This window comes from Lampris incognitus, chromosome 17 (assembly GCF_029633865.1).
Source record: "Lampris incognitus isolate fLamInc1 chromosome 17, fLamInc1.hap2, whole genome shotgun sequence".
Lineage (NCBI taxonomy): Eukaryota > Metazoa > Chordata > Actinopteri > Lampriformes > Lampridae > Lampris > Lampris incognitus.
In genome coordinates, this window is record NC_079227.1 from 32,368,516 (window position 1) to 32,389,731 (window position 21,216).

General features: G+C 42.7%; 1 protein-coding gene across 1 annotated transcript; it reads right to left on the reverse strand.

Moving 5' to 3' along the window:
* Nucleotides 1-5,104: 5,104 nt before the first annotated feature.
* On the reverse strand, nucleotides 5,105-16,982 carry dnajc9 (DnaJ (Hsp40) homolog, subfamily C, member 9). Its single transcript, XM_056297513.1, has 7 exons — nucleotides 16,843-16,982; nucleotides 13,853-14,033; nucleotides 10,839-10,979; nucleotides 10,137-10,307; nucleotides 7,096-7,179; nucleotides 6,534-6,614; nucleotides 5,105-5,835 (listed from the first exon to the last, which is right to left on the reverse strand). The coding sequence occupies exons 2-7, from the start codon at nucleotides 14,024-14,026 to the stop codon at nucleotides 5,722-5,724; spliced, it is 765 nt and encodes a 254-aa protein (XP_056153488.1). The 5' UTR covers nucleotides 14,027-14,033; nucleotides 16,843-16,982; the 3' UTR covers nucleotides 5,105-5,721.
* Between the last annotated feature and the right edge of the window lie 4,234 nt (nucleotides 16,983-21,216).

Below are 21,216 nucleotides of genomic sequence, written 5' to 3' on the forward strand. Positions count from 1 at the left end.
ACAATGCAGTGGCATAATGACTAAAACCAACGATCTGTTTCATATGCAAATATGGGTGTGACCATTAACTAGAGTTTCAATTGCCATGTGTACTATTCAAAGAGGATTTGGTAATGTTTGCAGTCACAGCATTGTAGCATTGACTTATGATGTTAAGTCTCTCTTCAAGTGCGTTCACATTGATAAAGCAGTGGAGTTGTGACTTGTACATTGGGGAAACCAAACAGATGCTGGCCAAGAGGATGGCACAACACAGGAGAGCTAACACATCAGGCCAGGACTCCACCGTCTACACCCATCAACAGACCAGTAGCCACTCTTTCAGGGATGAGGATGTGCACATCCTTGATAGGGAGGAACGCTGGTTTGAATGGGGAGTCAAAGAGGCCATCTATGTGAAGCAGGAACGACCATCCCTGAACCGGGGGGGGGGGGGGCTAACAGTACATCTGTCACCATCTTACAATGCTGTGATTGCAACTATTCCCCAATCCTCTGTGAATAGTACACATGGCCATTGGAACTCTAATACATCAATTTGCATATGAAACTGATCGTTGGTTTTGGTGGTTATGCCACTGTATTGTTTATAAGGGTGGGGATACCTGCAGTCAGTTGAGACTGAAGAGGTCACTTAGATGAGTGTTGAGACGTAGCTGTCAATAAATGTTGTGTCCAGATGAACTGATTCACCTTTCTTTGAGACCCTTTCAAAGCAGCATCTGACCGCGACGTCAGTACACGTATTCAGAACAGGGGATAGCTGAGATGGTCTGGGGGACAGAGACAAGAACATACTCATGGTACACTTCAGACCCTTATGGTCTTTTAAAGTGCCTTTGAACAAGCCACTAGGAACCTAGGCCCCTACCCTCATGCACTCACTGTGAAAACATTCTGGATTAATGCAATCCTACACTCTTTGTTTTGTTGTAATACAAGTCCGGCTTGTGGTTTTCTTCACGTCCGTCTGCCATCTAATAATTTGGAAACAAAATGGAGGCAGCTGTCACGACCCTCAATAGTGGTCGACTGTCAGAAGGCCATAAGTGAACCACATTAATAAATTGTGATACAACTTCCTTATGGATTGTCTCTACTTTCTGGTGTTGATTTTCCTTTTTTTCAGTTTGATGATGAATTTGTAATGAAATGATTCACTTGTCATTTTTTTGTGCCCCAAAATCTTTTTTCATTTATTTGGAACCACAGGGCTCAATTCTTGGGGCCTTGTTATTTTTGATAGACATTAATGACCTTCCCAATATTTCAGACAAGCAGTCTAAATGTTATTTTATTTAAATACATTTATTTATTTATTTGACACAAGTCAAACAGATCTAGAAGCCCAAGCTGCCCCCAGTACTTTACAGATAATGATAAGACTATGAATAACATGGAAGACGTGGTCAATGGCTTCAACAGATTCTTTGTATATGTGGGCGTGCAAAACTGGCAGGAAAAATCAATGACACACAAACAATCACAGAGGGGAATGATACTGATTATGATTATGGGGACAGAGATCCAAGTTCAAATTGTCTTAGAGGGGTAGAAAAGAAGGCAATCCTGGACATTGTGAAGAAATGCAAGAACAAAAAAAATCTACTGACTGGAATGATATTGATACGACAATAGTTAAGAAAGTAATCGAAGGTATTGCAAAAACCGTTAACCCACATCTATGACATGTCCTTTCAATCTGATAAAGTTCCAAGCAAAATGAAAATAGCAAAACTTATACCCCTATATAAAACCGGAGATAGACAGCAAGTTACAAACTACAGACCGATTTCATTACTGTCACAATTCTCCAAAATATAGAAAAACTATTTGCTTCTAGACTAGACAAGTTCATTGAGAAGCACAAACTGCTGACCGATAGCCAGTATGGGTTTCCACCAAACAGATGGACATCTCTGGCGCTCATTGAATTAAAAGTCTTTGACACTATTGACCACAACAGATTAATAGACAAATTGGAAAGGTATGATATCAGAGGGGTGGTTCAGAATTGGCCAAGCATCTATTTAAGTAACAGGCAGCAGTTTGTAAAGATAGGTGAACATAAATCGTCATGCATGGATATTACTTGTGGTGTACCCCAGGGCTCGGTTTTGGGCCCAAAACTGTTCATTCTGTGCTTAAATGATATATGCAAGATATCAAAAATATTGGAATTTGTTCTATTTGCTGATGACATGAATATATGTTGTTCCGGTGAGAATTTAAAGTAACTTTTGGACATGAACACAACAGAAATGGAAAAAATTAAAATGGTTGTTTGACAAAAACAAATTATCCTTAAATCTGGACAAAACAAAGTTTATGTTGTTTGAAAATCAAATAAATACCACATTAAAAGTAGTGATAGACAATGTCCAACTAGAAAGAGTATATGAAAATAAATTTCTAGGTGTGATACTAGACTACAAAATCTGCTGGAAACCTCACATAACATATGTGCAAGCAAATCTGGCATGGAGTATTGCAGTCATGAGAAAAGCAAGTCACATTCTGGATCATACATCATTGCACACTGTATTGTTAATTTATTTTACCATATCTGATGTACTGTGTGGAGGTATGGGGTAACACCTACAAAACCAATCCACAACCATTATGTATAGTAGAAAAAGAGCCATAAGGATAGTTAATAATGTAGGATATCGTGGACGTACCAACAAGCTATTTTTAAAGTCAAGTGCCTTGAAGTTCAGGGATTTCGTAGAATTTAACACAGCACAAATAATGTTGAAAACAAGAAACAATCTACTACCGACTAACATGCATAAAATGTTCTCAGATAGAGAAGGGAAATATAACTTGAGAGGGAAATTAAACTTCAAGAAATTATATGTTCGTACAACTTTGAAGAGCATGGGCATGTCAGTCTGTGGGGTAAAATTGTGGAAGAGTCTTGAGCATGGAACTCAAACAAAGTACAAACATTACGCAGTTCAAGAAGAAGCACTCATTATCAAGAGATACCGGGATGATGAAGAGTTGTGTTAACTGTTAAAAGTTTTACTTATCTCCAAACATTCCTAATTACATTTTTTTTCATTTTCCTTTATGTGACACCAAGTGGATATTTGGGTTGTTATATATACATATATATATGTATATATACATATATATATGTGTGTGTGTCATATAGTTTTGTATATGTTTTTTTCTTTTCCTTTTTGTAATGTATAGTAGCTGAATTAACTTCAGAGTAGGTGACAAGGAGCAGGAAAAAATAAGTGTGTACTTCCTCCTACTCCTTTTCCAACATGTAACGAGTAATCTGATGCATACGGAGGGAGATTTGGTGGCTGAGTTTGATGTGTGGATTTGTTGATGACTTCAGATTATTGGCAGTGGATTATCTGTATGGTGTATCCTGCATATGTACATGTTTGAAATAAATCATCATTCATTCATGCATTCAAGTGTTTTCTATTCTTCTATTCTAGAGATCCTGACACCGCGGGCGTCCGGGTAGCGTGGCGGTTTGTTCCGGTGCCGACCAACATGGGGATCGCCGGTTCGAATCCCCGTGTTACCTCCGCGGCTTGGTCGCGCGTCCTTGCCAACAACATGGGCGTGTGTGCGGGTGGGAAGCCGGATGTGGGTATGTGTCCTGGTCGCTGCACTAGCGCCTCCTCTGGTCAGTCGGGGCGACTGTTCAGGTGGGAGGGGGAACTGGGGAGAATAGTGTGATCCTCCCACGCGCTACGTCCCCCTGGTGAAACTCCTCACTGTCAGGTGAAAAGAAGCAGCTGGTGACCACATGTATGGGAGGAGGCATGTGGTAGTCTGCAGCCCTCCCCGGATCAGCAGAGGAGGTGGAGCAGAGACCAGGATGGCTCGGAAGAGTGGGGTACAAGTACTACTGGGGTGAAAAGGGGGGGGTGGATCCAAACAAACACACAATAAAAGATCCTGACACCACCATTAAGGTGTTAATAAGCTGTTTATTTGGTTTAAATCCAGGAAACTATGACTTAACATTAAAAAAAACCCAATCTTCATCTTTTTTTGGTCTTAAATCAGGGGTTTTTAACTCCGTCTGAAACTGTAATCGATAACGTCCCCATAACTAACGTGTGTTCTACGTGATTCCTTGGCATTCTGCTTGATGAATCCTTATATTGGCCACAACCATATCAGGGCCACAACCATGAACACGGCCTAGAGTGTTGGTACACTAGGCAAAACCCGTCACTTGATCAACACTGCGGTAGCCACTATGTTATATTACTCAATGGCTTAGCTGTATATTAACTATTGTAATATAGCTTGGGCTAGTACTCGCCAGACCAAACTTGAGCCCATGTACTGTCTTCAGAAACAAGCATTAAGAACAATAGTGTACATCGCAGCCATTCCCTTCAGCCCGGTGTCCGCAGTCTTCATCAAGCCAATCATCTCCAGATTGACTTGGTCATAATTCCTTAAAAAAAACAACCCTTTTTTTCATGACATATTTGCATACAATTATCAATGTCATACTTACTCCACACATAGTTCTTCTCTCCTTAGACCCCCCCCCCCATTCCCATACTTCCCAATCTCCGTTTAGTATATTCTACCGAGGGTCCAAAACATGGAATTCTCTGCCTTTGGAATTTTTTTTTAAATTTTCCTCACAGGAGTTTAAAAGAGCCCTGAAATCACTTCTCCTAACCAACCAATATTTTCCATATGGTCTCTGCCCCTACTAAAAGCTGGGTCCAACCAATATTTTCCTTTGTCATATAAGTCTAAAGGCCTATTACGAATATTGCTTGTATGTATACTTTGTCTTATGGGAACTCTTAAGCCATATCACATGAATCATCTCGCGCCATGAACGAGTGTTCTTGATGTGTGTCTCTTGTGACCGATTCATTGTACTTGTGTAACATGGGTTTTTATGGGATGCGTTGTTGTCGGGTGCTGTGCTGCACTGCCTCAAATTGTGCGTACCACATTGCTGTCGTCGTTTCCTGTAGTACGCTGCCTGGAGAATGACACTTTTCAAGCCCCTTGAGGGTTTTTAGGCAATTCTCCTTCACATTCAGTTTCCAGATCTCTTTTTTTCATGTATAAATCAAGCATCAATCAATAAGCGCTTGTAGATATGCTTTTATTTTATGACAAACAAATAAAAAGCCTTAATTAGAATACCAGGGAAATAACTTTTAATACAACTACCTCCGAAACATTTACAGACACTGGAAATAGTAATAAAAATCTGACACTCAAAAGCTTTAATGTTTGCATTTCTGACCGAATTCAATAAAAGCATCATTTATCTAAACTGAGTTGAATCATCTAAACACTTTTTTCCTCAAGGAAGCGCAGCTTAGTGAAGTGGGCGGCTGGCCTTGGGATCACCCATTCAGATCTCCAGATTTTACACAAACAACTACTGCCGAGGAGCTCTTGAGCAAGGCACCGAAGGCAAACCGGTGTTGCAGAGCAATTCAGTGGCCGACAACAGCAAAAGCTTGAGTACCTGGGAGCCCTCCCTGTTGAACTACAGGCTTGTAGAGGGACAAGAAAAACAATAGTGTTTACAGAGCTACTCCCCCTTGCCTCCATCTTCCTTTGTCTCAGTATCTCAAATAGAACCAGAGCCAAATGATAGTAAAGTTCAGAGCAGAGTTTCCTTTACTCTTCTCAAAATTCCCCTGGGCCAACAGTAAAACACATGGAGAAGGTCTTTGAATTGGTGAAACTTCTCATTAACTACTTCACTTTCTTCGCTTTCCTTGAGGAGGCGGCTGGTTTCTTCTGGCAATATTTCTTTTCCAGGCCGTCTATGAAGGAGTTGAAACCGGCCTTTCTGGAGTCGTTCTTCCGCTGAAGGTCAGAAAAAGGATAAGATGGAAAAACAGAATAGAGTTAGAGACAGCAACTACGGTCACATTTAAATCCTGGACCTACGGTGTGTTTTTAAGCCTCAAGTCCGTCCCTTGCACAACTTTCACTAAAATAACCACAGATACATAGAAGTTTGAGACGAGCGCATATGGCTGGATGGTCAAATGTTCAAATCCCAACATCAGTTTAGGGCCCTGACACACCAGGCTGATGGTCGGCCAATGTTGGGCCGTCAGTGAGCGTCTGTGACCCTAGTTTTTGCGGTGTGTCCCACAGTGTCGGCACTAGTCGGACCAGTCGGCAGTTTTTCAGCTGATTCAGCATGTTGAATCGGCGGAGCCCGTCGGTGGGAGAGATCACTCTGACTGGCTGTTCAGCTTAGTGAATCAGTGCAGGACGCACATGCTAGTTGGCCGTCGGCTGTAGTCTTTGCGGTGTGTTCAAGTGCTACTTTTTGGCCCAGAAGGCAGGTGATGTGAGGCGATGCAACAATCGGCCTTCGTCGCCGCTAGTCGGTTTGGTGTGTCTGGATCCTTACAGCCATCCACAGAGAGAGTAAATGAATATTCGCTTCCTGTCGCAGGGTACCAATGTTTTTGAGGAACTCGGCTTCCCATATGGATAAAGAAATGAGGGCACACACATGCACCGGTGCACGCTTAGCTAACTGTTGTTACCTTGATCAAGGCAGTCAGACTCTGTTCTCCGAGACCCAGCTCCTTTTCCATCTGCTCACACTCCTCACGCTCCTTATCAGCCTGGGGACACACACAAGATTTTGGCTCAACGTATGATGCTCAAACAAAACCCCTCACACCTCTTGAGAATGAAGTTTCATTCTCAAGAGGAAAACTGTCACAAGAAGCCAAAAACAAAAAACACACCAAGAAAAAGTTAACCTCTATATATATTTAGAAACCCTCAACTGGAGACGATCAAATCATGGTTTGTCTATATAGTTGCACTGATGGGATTTGAGCTCCCCTAGATGTGGATAGCCCACTGAAATTTATAAAGCAATTTTAATATAGGTTCACATGCTCAAGACGCAGAGAAAAGTTCCTTTTTTAAATTTTCCTTTTTGTGAAGGACAGAGGTTAACCAAGATAACATTGCCCAGCACCTAATGTGTGGTCCTGAGGTGTACGTTAGATTGTTTTTTTCTGACATTGCAGGCCACAGTGACGATTTTGTTTGACAAGAGACACTTGTAGAGAAGCCGAGCTGGATCCCTTCTACCTTGCGTTGGCGCATGATTCTCTTCCTAGCGCTCTCGTGGGTGAAGGCTTTGAAAGCAGGCAAGTCCCCGGCATCGATGGCACTCTAGAAAGGGTAGAGGTCATAGGTCAATCTTTATCATCATCTCACAAGGAGACTATCACCCATTTTACAGAAACTATTACAAAATAGATTAAAGCACAAAATAATAAAAATGCAAATTTTACAGTGCTCACGGTTCTTGTAAAAGGATAGTAAGGAGATTAAAGTCTTTGTGGACAAAATAAAAGACACTTTACCAGACTACATCCTTCATATTTTAAATAAACTTAAAGCTGCAATCCTGAAGGTGAGCGTTTTTGTTGAACTTACTGGCTTCCATGGCATCATACAAACCATGGGTGGTACATTCATGGTAATTACCAACTACAGCAGACAATCCCCCCACACTGCAGGGAACTATCAACTGGCTGACAACCTTAATGGGTTTTACTGCAGGTTTGAAAAGCAAACTTTCACCCCCCTCCCCCTCTCCGGCCACAATACACAACCAACTGCACACCCTGCAAGCCACTCCCCCTCCCACCCGAACCCCCACCCGCACTCAGGATATGTGTTGAAGAAGTGTGCTAGCTCTTCCAGAGACAGAAGACCTGGAAGGCACTGGGTCCACCAGATAGCGTGTCACCCTCCTGTCTGAAAGTTTGTGCTGACCAGCTTGGCCCTCAATTTTCACACTGATCTTCAACAGATCACTGGAGCTGTGTGAAATCCCCTCCTGCTTCTAGAGCTCCACTATCATCCCAGTCCCCAAGAAACCCTGTATCACAGGATTAAATGACTACAGGCCCATTGCCCCAACATCTGTGGCCATGAAATCCTTCATGGGAGACGGGTGTTGGCCCACCTGAAGGAAATCACAGCCCCCCGTGCAGTTTGCCTACAGAGCAAACAGGTCAGTGGAGGATGTGATCAACATGGGCTTGCACTACATCTTCCAACACCTCGACTCCTCAGGGACATACGCAAGCGTCCCGTTTGTGGACTTCAGCTCAAATATCATCATCCCAGATATCCTCCACTCCAAACTAACCTGGCTCACTGTACCAGCCCCCATCAGCCAGTGGATTAAAAACTTCCTGACAGACAGGAGGCAGTTAGTGAGGCTGGGGAAAAAAAAAAAAAAAAAAATCACATCCAGCACCCAGACAATCAGCACTGGCGCCCCCCAGGGATGTGTGCTCTCCCCTCTACTCTTCTCCCTCTACACAAACGACTGCACCTCAGGTGACCCATCTGTTAAACTCCTGAAGTTGCAGACAACACAACCATCATCAGCCTTATCCAGGATGGTGACCAGTCTGCATATAGACGGGAGGTTGATCAGCTGGCCCTCTGGTGCAGCCATAACAACCTGGAGCTTAACACGCTCAAAAGAGTGGAGATGACAGTGGACTTCAGGAAAAGTCCCCCCCCCCCCCCAACACTGCCTCCCCTTACCATACTCAACAGCACGGTGTCTACAGTGAAAACCTAAATTTTTCTGGGTTCCACAATCTCCTACAGCCTGTACTTTCTCCACCAGCTCAAGAAATTAAACCTGCCTCAGGAACTGCTGATTCAGTTCTACACTGCAATAATCCAGTCTGTCCTCTGCACATCCATCACTGTCAGGTTTGGGTTGGCCACCAAACAAGACAGACTACAACAGACAGTTAGGTCTGCAGAGAAAACCCCTGGTGCCAACGTGCCCTCCATTCAGGACTTATGCACCTCCAGACTCAGGAAACATCACTGCAGACCCATCACATCCTGGTCACAACCTGTTCAAACTCCTCCCCTCTGGCAGGGGCTACAGAGTACTGTACCCCAAAACAACCAGATATAAAAACTGTTTCTTTCCACAGGCTGTCATTCAAATGAACGCTTAATGTTGTCAATAAATCCAACCATTTTATATATATACTGTACTATACATTGTATGTATACTGGTACGCTCTGTCATGTCCATCTACCTCGGGCATGTACATGTTCCCAAATGCTTATCGAGTGTTGTTAAAAGGGAAGGTGATGTAACACAGTGGTGAACATGCCCCTGTCCCAGCTTTTTTGGAACATGTTGCAGGCATCAAATTCAAAATGAGTGAATATTTGCAAAAAACAATAAAGTTTATCAGTTTGAACATTACATATCTTGTCTTTGTAGTGTATTCAATTGAATATAGGTCGAAAAGGATTTGCAAATCATTGTATTCCGTTTTTATTCATGTTAACTTCCATTTCAGCATCTCTGATATATTCTCTGCAACATTGCACTTTATCACTTCTTATTTCACCTGTATACGTCAATCCTTGTGTAGATATCTGAAGATTGTTGTGTTGTTATTCTATGTTTAAGCACACAGAGACGTGGTGCAAAATATGCCGTGAAAATCCCAATCTCGCAGATAAAAGCAGCGCCTTTTATAGAGGGACAAAAATTTCAGTTACCCAACTTTTGATAAGCACGGGATGGTCGTTCCCTCTTCACACAGATGGCTTCTTTCACTCCTCGTTCAAACCAGTGTTCCTCCCTTTCAAGGGAGGGGCCAAAGAGTACACCTGTTGCCATCTTACAATGCTGTGATTGCAACCATTCCCAAATCCTTTGTGAATAGTACACATGGCTATTGAAACTCTAGTTAATGGTCACACCTATTTGCATATGAAACCGATCATTGGTTTCGGTCGTTATGCCACTGTATTGTTTATAAGAGTGGGATACCTGCAGTCAGTTGAGACTGAAGAGGTCACTTAGATGATCGATGTAACGTTTCTGTCAATAAATGTTGTGTCCAGATGAACTGATAAAACTTCCTTTGACTTTCTTCAATGGATTATTGTGCATGCATGAAGGTCAAGTCAAACCCCTACCACTATCCATTCAGCCACACAGAATGTAACTGTTGATAAGCCCAAAGGCGCTTCGAACTCTGAACCATGAGCTGTTACACATCCCCCTGCAATTCCAATAAACCTCTCAGTTAAAACAAACACATCTAAAGGCAACAGCTCTAGTTTACCTGAAGGAGGTCTCTGATGCGGGGTTCATCAGCATGCGTGACACAGAGGGCAGTCTGCATTATCCGTGTCATGTCTCCCTTCCACTCAGTGTATTTCCTCATTACGTCAGCCCGCTCCTCCTCTGAGCCCTTATAGGTTTTCTCAAAGTCTATAATGTCTTGTACAGTAATCTGCAGGGGGGACAGCAAGGCAGTTAGCAACTGTTGACTCGCCGTTTTTAAACCTGTCAAACAAAAACCAGGTCAGAACAATGTGATCATAGCCCATAACAAGTTTTATACAGCATCTTCAATATCTTGAAAAGTTTTTCAGCTGACAAAAAGTAAATATCTGCAAAAAGAAGTTAACGTTTCAGAAATAAAGAAAACACATTCAAGCAAAATTTTTGAAGTTATACATGGTGGCCTTTTCTAGTTTTAAAGAGCCCAGGGCTCAGAAAACTCCTTCAGCACCGAAATGACTACTTGTTTCCTTCATCATAAAAAGATATGGACAACAGTAAATGTGGTCATCTCGACAATAACCCCAAATCAAGCAAATATATAATTTTCTGTTGTTGAGCTCATCGTTGCATATCAGTAACAAAAATGCTCGTCTAGTAAGAGGTCTATATTGGCCACTAATATTTCCATATCAGTTTGTCTACCCTAACTGACAGCCCACTGAATAAATGTGTGTGTGTGTGTGTGTGTTTGTATAACCGTTGGAAAGGAAATCCTCCAATATTCCTCCCAGTCGCAGTCTTGTTTCAGTAAGTCCGATTCATCCTCTATGATGCCTTGCTCATCATAAACGGCCCTCTGGTCTTTGTCATTGAGCACTGCGTACACCCTTCCCAAGGTCTAGATGGGCAGAGACAATACAGCACAAAGATCTTCATCTGCTTTACCGAGAAAATTTACACATCCAAGGGCTTTGACTTGGTGGTTTACTGAAAAATTTGCAATACTTAAGGACATCATGTTTGACTCAATGCTTCCCCTGTATGGATTTAGTTTCATACCAAGTTTAAATTTCATGTAGAACTATCACACACACTCGTAAAGAAATGTACGGGTCATTCTCTTGAAAACACGGGGGCCAAATTCTATGCTACCGTTTACACAGCATTTGGACAGCCCGGCTGGCGTGTGGCTTTGTACGAAACGACCAAATTACTCTGATGTTGGTTGACGTATTTGCAACCCAACTTCATGATCTTCCATGACTGCAGTAATATTTCCAAGACATTTGATCAACTGTATCATTTTCTAGGTGTTTCGCCATGAATGGAGATTTTCCAGGGTGCATGGGGAACCCTGAAGTGTACATTTTTAAGGGTTTTAAGCGCAGTAGCTGGACATGCTGTACAGTATCAAAGTACACCTACTGCCAATGGGTAGTACGGGTCGGGGATGACGCCCAGTGGGTAAGTTGTCCAATGACAGCTATGATAATCACTGAGGGAAACTAAACAAGGGGTGTGCAGTCTTGTGTTATCAAAAGCAATCTGCATGTATTTTCATTCTAACAAACAGCTCGTTCCACAAATTAACAAAAAGGGATAAGTAAAATCAGCGGCACGATAGCGCAGTGGTTAGCGCGGTCGCCTCACAGCAAGAAGGTCCTGGGTTCGAGGCCTGGGGTAGTCCAACCTTGGGGGTCGTCCCAGGTCCGTCCTCTGTGTGGAGTTTGCATGTCCTCCCCGTGTCTGCGTAGGTTTCCTCGGGGGGCTCCGGTTTCCTCCCACAGTCCAAAGACATGTAGGTCAGGTGAATTGGCCATACTAAATTGTCCCTAGGTATGAATGGGTGTGTGTGTGTGTGTGTGTGTGTGTATATATGTGTGTGTGTGTGTGTCATCCCTGTGCTGTCCTGGGTGTCTCCCTGCCTGCCGCCCAATGACTGCTGGAATAGGCTCCAGCATCCCCGCGACCCTGAGAGCAGGATAAGCGGTTCAGGTAATGGATGGACAAGTAAAATCAGCAAGTGTAGTGTTTTGTTGTAATGAAAACCTGCAAATACTGCATAATGCTGGGTGCTCCCGATAAGTACCGCTGCTGAGTTTTCTCGTTTGTTCACAGTTGTGTTCATCACGGTCTGGTTCGGAGCAGCAACAAAACAGGATAGGAACGGACAGTAGCGAACAGTAAGGACAGCAGGAAACAAAAAATCATCAGCGCTCCCCAGCCCATCCTGCAGGACTTGTACACCTCTAGAGCCTGGAAACGGGTGGGGAGAATCAACACAAGACCCCCTCACACCCAGGACACAGTCTGTTTGAACTTCTACCCTCTGCCAAGCACTACAGAGCAACGTGTACCAAAACCACCAGACATAGGAACAGTTTTTCCCCCACAGGCCATCTCTCTCATGAACACCTAACAGCATGGTGCAATAACCCGACGCTTAAAAATTACACCTTGTAAACAGCCCCCTCTGGTCAAGATGTCTCATTTACATATCTACGATGTGCACTACCTCTTTAAATCAGATGTGCAATACAAATGTTTGTGCAATACAAATGTGCAATTTTAAATACACATACAATTGCTGTATACTGGTTACAAATTATTGCTGTTATTGTAGTTGTAACATAGGTATATAAAATCACATGTAGTTGTGAGGTGGAGGGTGAATATATAGTGTATACTTCTGCTACAGAAGATCAAATAGTGTAATATAGTGTGAGTATATATATATATATATATATATATATATATATATATATATTAGCAGAGCTACCCGGCGTTGCCTGGTGAAAATGTTATCACCAAAACAGCCGATCTTTACGATTTAATCGATGATGAAATATAGGATACTTTATATGATACGTGATAAACGAATGTTGAATAAACGAATCTTATTAATGAAAATTATCAAATGTCATAATTTTCAATCCATTCATCAAACTTCTTTGCCAATGTGTGTACTAATTGCTGCAAATCCGCCGCCACCACTGCAAATCGGCACAAAATAAACTAAATTTCACAAATAAATTACATTTTTTACTTGGTTTTTGAAATATTTTTCAAACTGTGCAATCCTTGGAAAGTGCTGATTCTAAAGATACCTTTGTTTTGCTTCTACAGTGAGTATTTTTAGGTTTTAAGTGAACATACAAACATACACTCTTGTTTTATATATATAGAGCATTGTATATGGGCATGATGGGTTGTGGTGTTGTGGTATGATATATGCTATACTGTAATGACAATATAGTTTATAAGCGCACAATATATGGGCACAAGGCAAAAGTTGCTGATTACTCAACCATAACAAAACTCTGTATAGCAGCGACATAGCTGTTGTGCAAACATGCTTGGCTCCAATGTTCTGTTCCATCCATTATCCAAGCCGCTTATGCCAACCGGGGTCGCGGGGATGCTGGAGCCTATCCCAGCACTCATTGCGTGGCAGGCGGGGAGACCGCTAAGCCATCACAGGGCCAACACACACACACACACCTAGGGACAATTTAGTACAGCCGATTCACCTGACCTACATGTCAGTTCAAAGTCAACAGGTGTGAATCTGCACATCAGTGTGTGTCCTGCTGTTCCATTTATTTCTTGTTTTTTTTTTTGTATGCGAGTGATGTCTCCAAGTGCTAGAAGCTGTTGTGAACCAGTCAAATTCCTCGTGTATAGGCACACTTAGCCAATAAAGTCGATTCTGATTCAGAATTCATTCTATTAAAATTCCCCTTTTCACGCACTGAGAGAGAATTGGCTTACCTGGAACTTGGCGGTTGCCTGTGGGTCCTCAGGTGCTCTGTCAGGATGTATCTTCAGAGAGCTTTTGTAGTATCCTCGTCGGATATCAGCCTCTGATGCAGCTTTGTCCACACCTATAACCTCATAGAGATGAGTTGTTCCAAACAGCTCTTGGCATTCTTCAAGCAAACCCATGGCTTCTCTGTGACAACAGTCAGAGAAGATAATTATAACGCAAACATACAGACAAATAATTATGATGCAAACATTTAAACAAACAGTTAATCCACCGATACAAACAGTTATCCTCTGACGTCACTTAGATGAGTGATGAAATGTATCTGTCAATAAACATATCCAAATGAACTGATTCAACCTTCTTTGGATATATATGGCTACCGCAATAACAGTAAAAAGCAAGTTTATAAAATTAGCCTTATATGTAGTTCAAAGCTTTGGCACAAAAATCATTGAAATGTGATGTTGTGAGAATTGCTCGTTTTGCTTAATTTGTAAAAAATTGTATTAGTGTTTGACGCATCCGAAATGCCATAGCTACTTCATTGCTGTTGCGCAAGCACCTTCCCCTCTGTCGAAAAGACTACCTGTGTTTCAGCTTTTGATGCTGTAGTATCTGTTGTTAAAGTTTTCTACAAGCTTAGTCGCGCCACAATTTCCCTACTTCTTCAAATAAGTACCATCCAACCTTTTTGTTTTGTACTTGGCTGCTGTGATGTAGTGACAATTCAAAAAGCCAAGCACTGTATAATTTTTCCCAGGCAGGTTCTGCCAGACAGTAAACATTAATCTCAGGGTTGCGGGGATGCTGGAGCCTATTCCAGCAGTCATTGGGCGGCAGGCGGGGATACACCCTGGACAGGCTGCCAGTGGACTGTATTTCATATGCACTGCATATGAATTAGATAATGTCTCACATTCACCTGATAACCTGCTCCACCTCCTGGGTTACTGCTGACAGAGGCCCGTTGCCAGCTTGTAGGAGCTCAGAACAACTCACAACAATAATATTTTACAGGCCAAAGTCGGTCATGATTTGCATGCAAAGTAATGGAAGCTTTAAGAGTCAGGCTTTAGGTAATGGTTTGGGTAAGAGTTGTAGTTAAGAGTTGATGTGTTGTCCCTGTGATGGCCTGGCGGCCTGTCCAGGGTGTCTCCCTGCCTGCTGCCCAATGACTGCTGGGATAGGCTCCAGCATCCTCGCAACCCTGAGAGCCGGATAAGCGGTTTAGATAATGGATGGGTGGATGGATGTTACCCTCCATCATGGAAGTGGCAAGACGAGTGAGGGGATGGCAGCGCTGACCTGAGTCAGCCTCGGACGATGTGGATGACCAAATAACTATTAACCCATTTACTACTGGGGCACAAATTATAATACAAATTCTTGTATTTTTTGGATATGTGTTTTTGTCTTTGTGTTGCACTGCTGTTGGCAACGATATTTCGTTTCATTTCATGTACTTCTGTACATGAAATGAAACGACAAATAAAAAAGTGTTCCTGACTCCTGAAACTGTTCAAAACTAAGTTGCTGTTGTTCAGCCTAATAATCTCGATTGCTGGCACAAGTACACACATACTGCATATGATTTAATGACCTTGTGATGGGTATTTGTGGCTACTTTTAACATCTTAAAAATAAAATAATTAATAGAGAAAAAATGATGCATTAATGAGAGAAAATAGTCAACAGTTGCAGCCTCAATCTTTTGCATCTCTTACAGTAGTTGCGTTGTAAAATGTATACACTGTAATTCTTATTTTCTGATGTATTTTGATTTCTTATTGCATTTTTTTACACGTCTTGATTATTCAAATTGTATGTGCATGCTTAACAATGCTATTTCCTCTCTAGGGATGACGAGTATGACGTAATCTAACCGAGTCGGTAGAGGCAGCAGAGACAAGGTGGCGTTAGCGTCTGATCCCAGTGGCTGAACTGGTCAATACCTAAACTGAACAAGCTCATGCTCTAGATCAGTGGTTCTCAACCTTTTTGGGGTCCTGGACCCCCTGCGTATTTTTGATCTACCCTGAGGACCCCTCCACCTGATCTTGGGGGAGGGGGGTTGCAATTTGCTAGAAACAGTAGAAAATGCATTTTAAATTGCATTATAGTATTTATTCACTCTTTGGGGCAAAAATAAGAGCTTTCAGTTGTAACTTAGATATAGTTAACAAAACAGAATTCTTATGCAGTAACTTTCAGATATATGTAACAAAACAGAATATGTATTCAGTAACTTTCAGATATATGTAACAAAACAGAATATGTATTCAGTAACTTTCAGATATATGTAACAAATCAGAATATGTATTCAGTAACTTTCAGATATATGTAACAACAGAATTCTTATGCAGTAACTTTTAACAATGCCAACGGGAGCGAGATCTCTTATTAAAATACAATAAATTACACTTGTGAGACAGATGTAATTAGAGAAAAAAGTCCTGTTACCCTTTATAGTTTAGGTCGATAAAAGTCTCAGTCACATTTGAGTAAAATAATCCTATTTCTATAAATGTCATAGGATCTTTTTTTTTTAAAGATATTTTATTTTCACGGACCCCTGGCAATTACACCACGGACCACTAGGGGTCCGCGGACCCCCGGTTGAGAAACACTGCTCTAGATCTCCGTGGACTTGGGTCTTTTTTCCCCCCCAATACGTCAGACAGATCATTAACTGCATTAAGTTAATGTCGTTGTTTCTTCGGTTACCTACTGACTTTAGGTGTGAGGAAGTTGTGGAGTCACAGCAAACGTGATAGCTAAAAAAACAATCGTCCTGACGTCCCCTAGAGAACCGGTATCCGCCGTGACAACGGCGAAGCCTAGTCGGCGAACACGGTCATCGGCTAAAGCTAGCAAAGCCCAACTAGCAGATTAGCGCTGGTCAGCGGCATCGTCTCGGGACCACAAACACGTCCAAGCACGTTACTTAACCTAATATAAGTTTTTTGGGGGGAGACCATGGCTGTTTACTTACACGTGAACGATACGGTGTAACGCCAACTTGAATAAATACTCTCCGGTGGTACTGCCTCTTCCTCGGGTTCGCGCGAAATTTTTTCCCTTCGTCTTCTTCGTCGTCTTCTTCCGCGCCTTCGCCTTCTTCGTCGTCTGCAATTTTTGGTTCGGAAACAGCTTTCGGGCGCATTACCGCCACCGACTGATCTGGAGCGCGAACTGCCGCTCTCACGGGGATGGGCAACACGATCCAGAAAGGGCCGGCGGGTGGGTGCAGGTGTTTGCCCCAACCAAGCAGCTACACACCTGGTTCTGTTATTCACCCAACAGTCTTGTTCCAACCAAGCAGTGACACACCTGATAGTACAAGTAAAATTGACCTGACTTGACCTTGATTTGTAGACTCAGGTGTGTGGATGGAACAAAGAACTGGACCCACACCGGCCCTTTCTGGATCATGTTGCCCCCCCTGTTAGAGCATTAGTTCATGCTCCAGATCAGATCGCTACAATTAGACACTACAACTTCTTGTTTATTGACTAGTCGCTATTCTGACTGTCACTCAAAGCAGTTGAGTTAGATATCGACTTTTCATTCGCTACCGGTTGCTCTGTTTTGGCATATTTTATAACAGTAGTGAATTAATATGACCAGTCACAACTGATATCAAAATTTCAGATTTGACTCATCAAAGTGAAAAAGATGGTAGTGTCAAACTGAAAAGTAACTACTCAGCTAGTCTAGTCAATTTTATTCGTATAGCCCAATATTACAAATTACAAATTTGCCTCAGCGATACAACATCCTGTCCTTAGGCACTCACATCCGATAAGGAACAACTCCCTAAAAAAAAACCTTTAACAGAGAGAGAAAAAATAGGAAGGAACCTCAGGGAGAGCAACAGAGGAGAGATCTCTCCTAAGACGGACAACGTGCAATGAATGTTGTGTGTACACAATTTACAGAATACAATATTGAAAGATGAGGGTAGAATTATAATGTAATTATAAAATCGATGAAGAATATGATGGGGAGGATGCTAAGCAGTGTCCAGACGCCACCGCAACAGCCCAGGACCCGAGCCGCCATCTCCATGTATTCCTGATAGGGGGACAAACTACACATGCACACAGGGGCGGACTTAGAATGAAAAATGGCCCCGGACTTTTTGACTTAGACCAGCCCATCTACCACCCCCCTCCCCACGTATACACAATGAGAAGACCATCTATGTCCACTGCAAAGCGCACTGTCTGAATCTGGTGTTGGTGGAAGCCTCAAAGTCTAACAAATATTTTGTGATGTTCTTCAGCCTTGAGGAGAAGCTGTATGCTTTTTGCACTGGCTCCCCAAAACGCCATGCTGCCGTGGTGAAATGGCAGCAGTCTCTGTACCCTGGACAGCGTGTTGTGGAGCTCAAGAAGTTGTCAGATACCCGATGGGCTTGCAAAGAGGGAGCACTGAAGGCCCTTCAGAGAATTCTTAAAGCTGTTATGAAGCTCCTTGATGACATTAGTGAAAGCGACCCACCTGACCTGGCCCAAGGGGATGCTAACATGTATAGAAATGTGATCAACTTCGTATTTATTCCCTGCCTGGAAATCACCACCCCATTCTTCCAAGTCACTGCTCTAGCATCATTCTCTGAGGGAAGAAAGCTTGGACCACTCCACTGCCTACAAGGTGACTGATGGCATGCTTCACACATTGCAAACAATGAGGTCTGAGGAGAAGTTTGAGGAAATATTTGGAGGTGCATCAGAGAAGGCGGAGAGCCTTGACATTCCAATACCTACTGTAGTGCCCGGTCAGGAGAGGAAACGGAAGGTGCCAATGCCTTTCCAACACAGCCCAACAGTGTCTCAAGTGAGTGATCAGTTTGAGTCTGTAGAGGCATACTTCAGGAGCAGTGTGTACTACACATTTCTGGATAGTATGACTGAGGAGCTTAACGGGAGATTCAAGGGGGGCAAAACTGGAAGTCCCACTGATGGAATCATTCGATCCCTCCACTCCCTAATAGTACATGCTAACTGGATAAGTGCCCCAAACTCCAAAGCAGAGGAAGCTGTCCACATTTTCTGTGATTTCCATGAGGAAGATAAGGGCCAGCTGAAGACAGAGCTAAAGATCTTCCACTCCAGCTTCCCTTCAAAAGACCTGCAAAAAATCCTTCCCATACTGAATGAATACAGGGGCCAGCGCATCTTTCCAACCTTAGTGAAGATGATAATAACCTATGCGACACTGCCAGTGTCAACAGCTTCTGTACAGAGAGAAGTCTCTGCAGCTCTCTGACCTTCCGCTGTTTGCCATAGAGCAAGACACCCAGATGAACAATAGTGAGGTCATCAGAATCTTCCACGACATGACACCGAGGAGGGTGCGCCTTTAAAGCAGAATGGTTCTGCTCCCTTCATCTGAGTACACAGAACACACTTAGTCTAATTGCTGCAACTAAACATAGACAAAAAAGGTTGCTGTTGTTGATTTTGAAAGGTTATTTATTTTATAGACCACTAAAGTTTGCACAGTGGCATTGTTTCTTTGTTGTTGCCAATGTCTGTCCCTGTGATGCCAAAGACCATAGTCTCTGTGTGAATTGATACCGTAATTTTGTAGAAACCTGTTGAGATTTAAACATCTGCATGGGTGTCATGAGTATTGAAATAAATATGTAAGTGCAAGATGTGCCACTGTAACGTTATTCTATTTATTTTTTGACAAATTTGAAACCCTGAAAACGTGTTGGAGAAACAATGTAAAGAGTGTTGCAGTTGTGAATAAGGAAAATTCAAATACCAAATAATATTTGCAGAGATTCGATTTTTATTTTTTATTTTTTTGCAGCGTATCAAAACATTATGCAAGCATTCAAACTCGCCCCCCTCCCCAAATGAATCCGGCCAATTGCCCCACTCTTCCAAGCAGTCCCGGTCGCTGCTCCACCCCCCCCCCCTGCCGATCCGGCTAGGGCAGAGCGGTCTGGGCGAGGGCTGCAGACTACCACATGTCTCCTCCGATACATGTGGAGTCGCCAGCCGCTTCTTTTCACCTGCCAGTGAGAAGTTTCGCCAGGGGGACGTAGCACGTGGGAGGATCACGCTATTCCCCCCAGTTCCCCCTCTCCCCTGAACAGGCACCGCGACCGACCAGAGGAGGCGCTAGTGCAGCGACCAGGACACATGCCCACATCCGTCTCCCCACCCGCAGCGGGGCTTTCTTTGTACACGCTGGTCTCGTGGGCTAATAGGTAGCATGCGATGGTTGGATTCTAATGGCGATGTTTGGAAAGTTCAGGGGATTTGTCATTTCATAAATGGAAAAACATATTTTTCTTTCAAATTTAAGGAGCCTTGATTTAAAAAAAAGTATTACCATTTACAAATTGAAACGGAATATTTTGAAACTTAATTTTGGTTTCATTTTTCATCGTCACCAAGTATTGTAGACACTACACAAATCGAAGTTGTGTCATGGCACAAATTCAACCAATATGTAGTGTAACGTGCATGGATAAGAAGACACGCTGGCCGCTGGCTGGCGGATCTGAACCTTTAGTCTAGCGGTCAGCGACGTCTCCTGCGGTGCGGGCGATACGGGTTCGCGTCCTGGCCGCGGCAGTTTGTGTGATTGTGTGGTCCCCCGAATTCCCTACAGCATATTCCTGATTTAAATAGTTAAAAGGTCTACAATAACCATGTAGACGCCATTAAACCATAAAATACAACTTGTAATGTTAAACACAACGTGGAAAAATTAGTGTCTGCTTATATCTGAGTTTCACCTCTGTCCATTCAAACAGAACGAGGCAGCGAGGCAGATTGTAACCGCCATGCATTGTTTCCTATATTAACAATCAGAAAGGCGCATGCCATCTTCAAAGCAAAATTTGAACAAACTAAACCTTCATTCATTTATTATCCAAACCGCTTACATTATATTTCTTTTTCTTAAAGCAAGTGGTCGACCATGAATTAAAGCACAGATATGAAGACAGTTTCCCCCCCCCCATGATTTCGTCTAGAAACGCAGCAAATACAGAAGCAGCTTTAAAAGGGGACGTTTGCGTGCCTTATTTTGCCAAAATAAAAATGGGTTATTAAAGAACAACGATTATTTCTCACATTCCGTTAATAAACAAGGCGCCGTTCAAGAACCCTCCGCTCGCACGTCGCCTGAACCGGAAGTAGTTCCCTGCAGCAGCCAATCACTTCCGTATTTGGCAGTTATTATTTTGTTTTTGAACAAACTAAACGTTCATTCATTTATTATCCAAACCGCTTACATTATATTTCTTTTTCTTAAAGCAAGTGGTCGACCATGAATTAAAGCACAGATATGAAGATAGTTTCCCCCCCATGATTTCGTCTAGAAACGCAGCAAATACAGA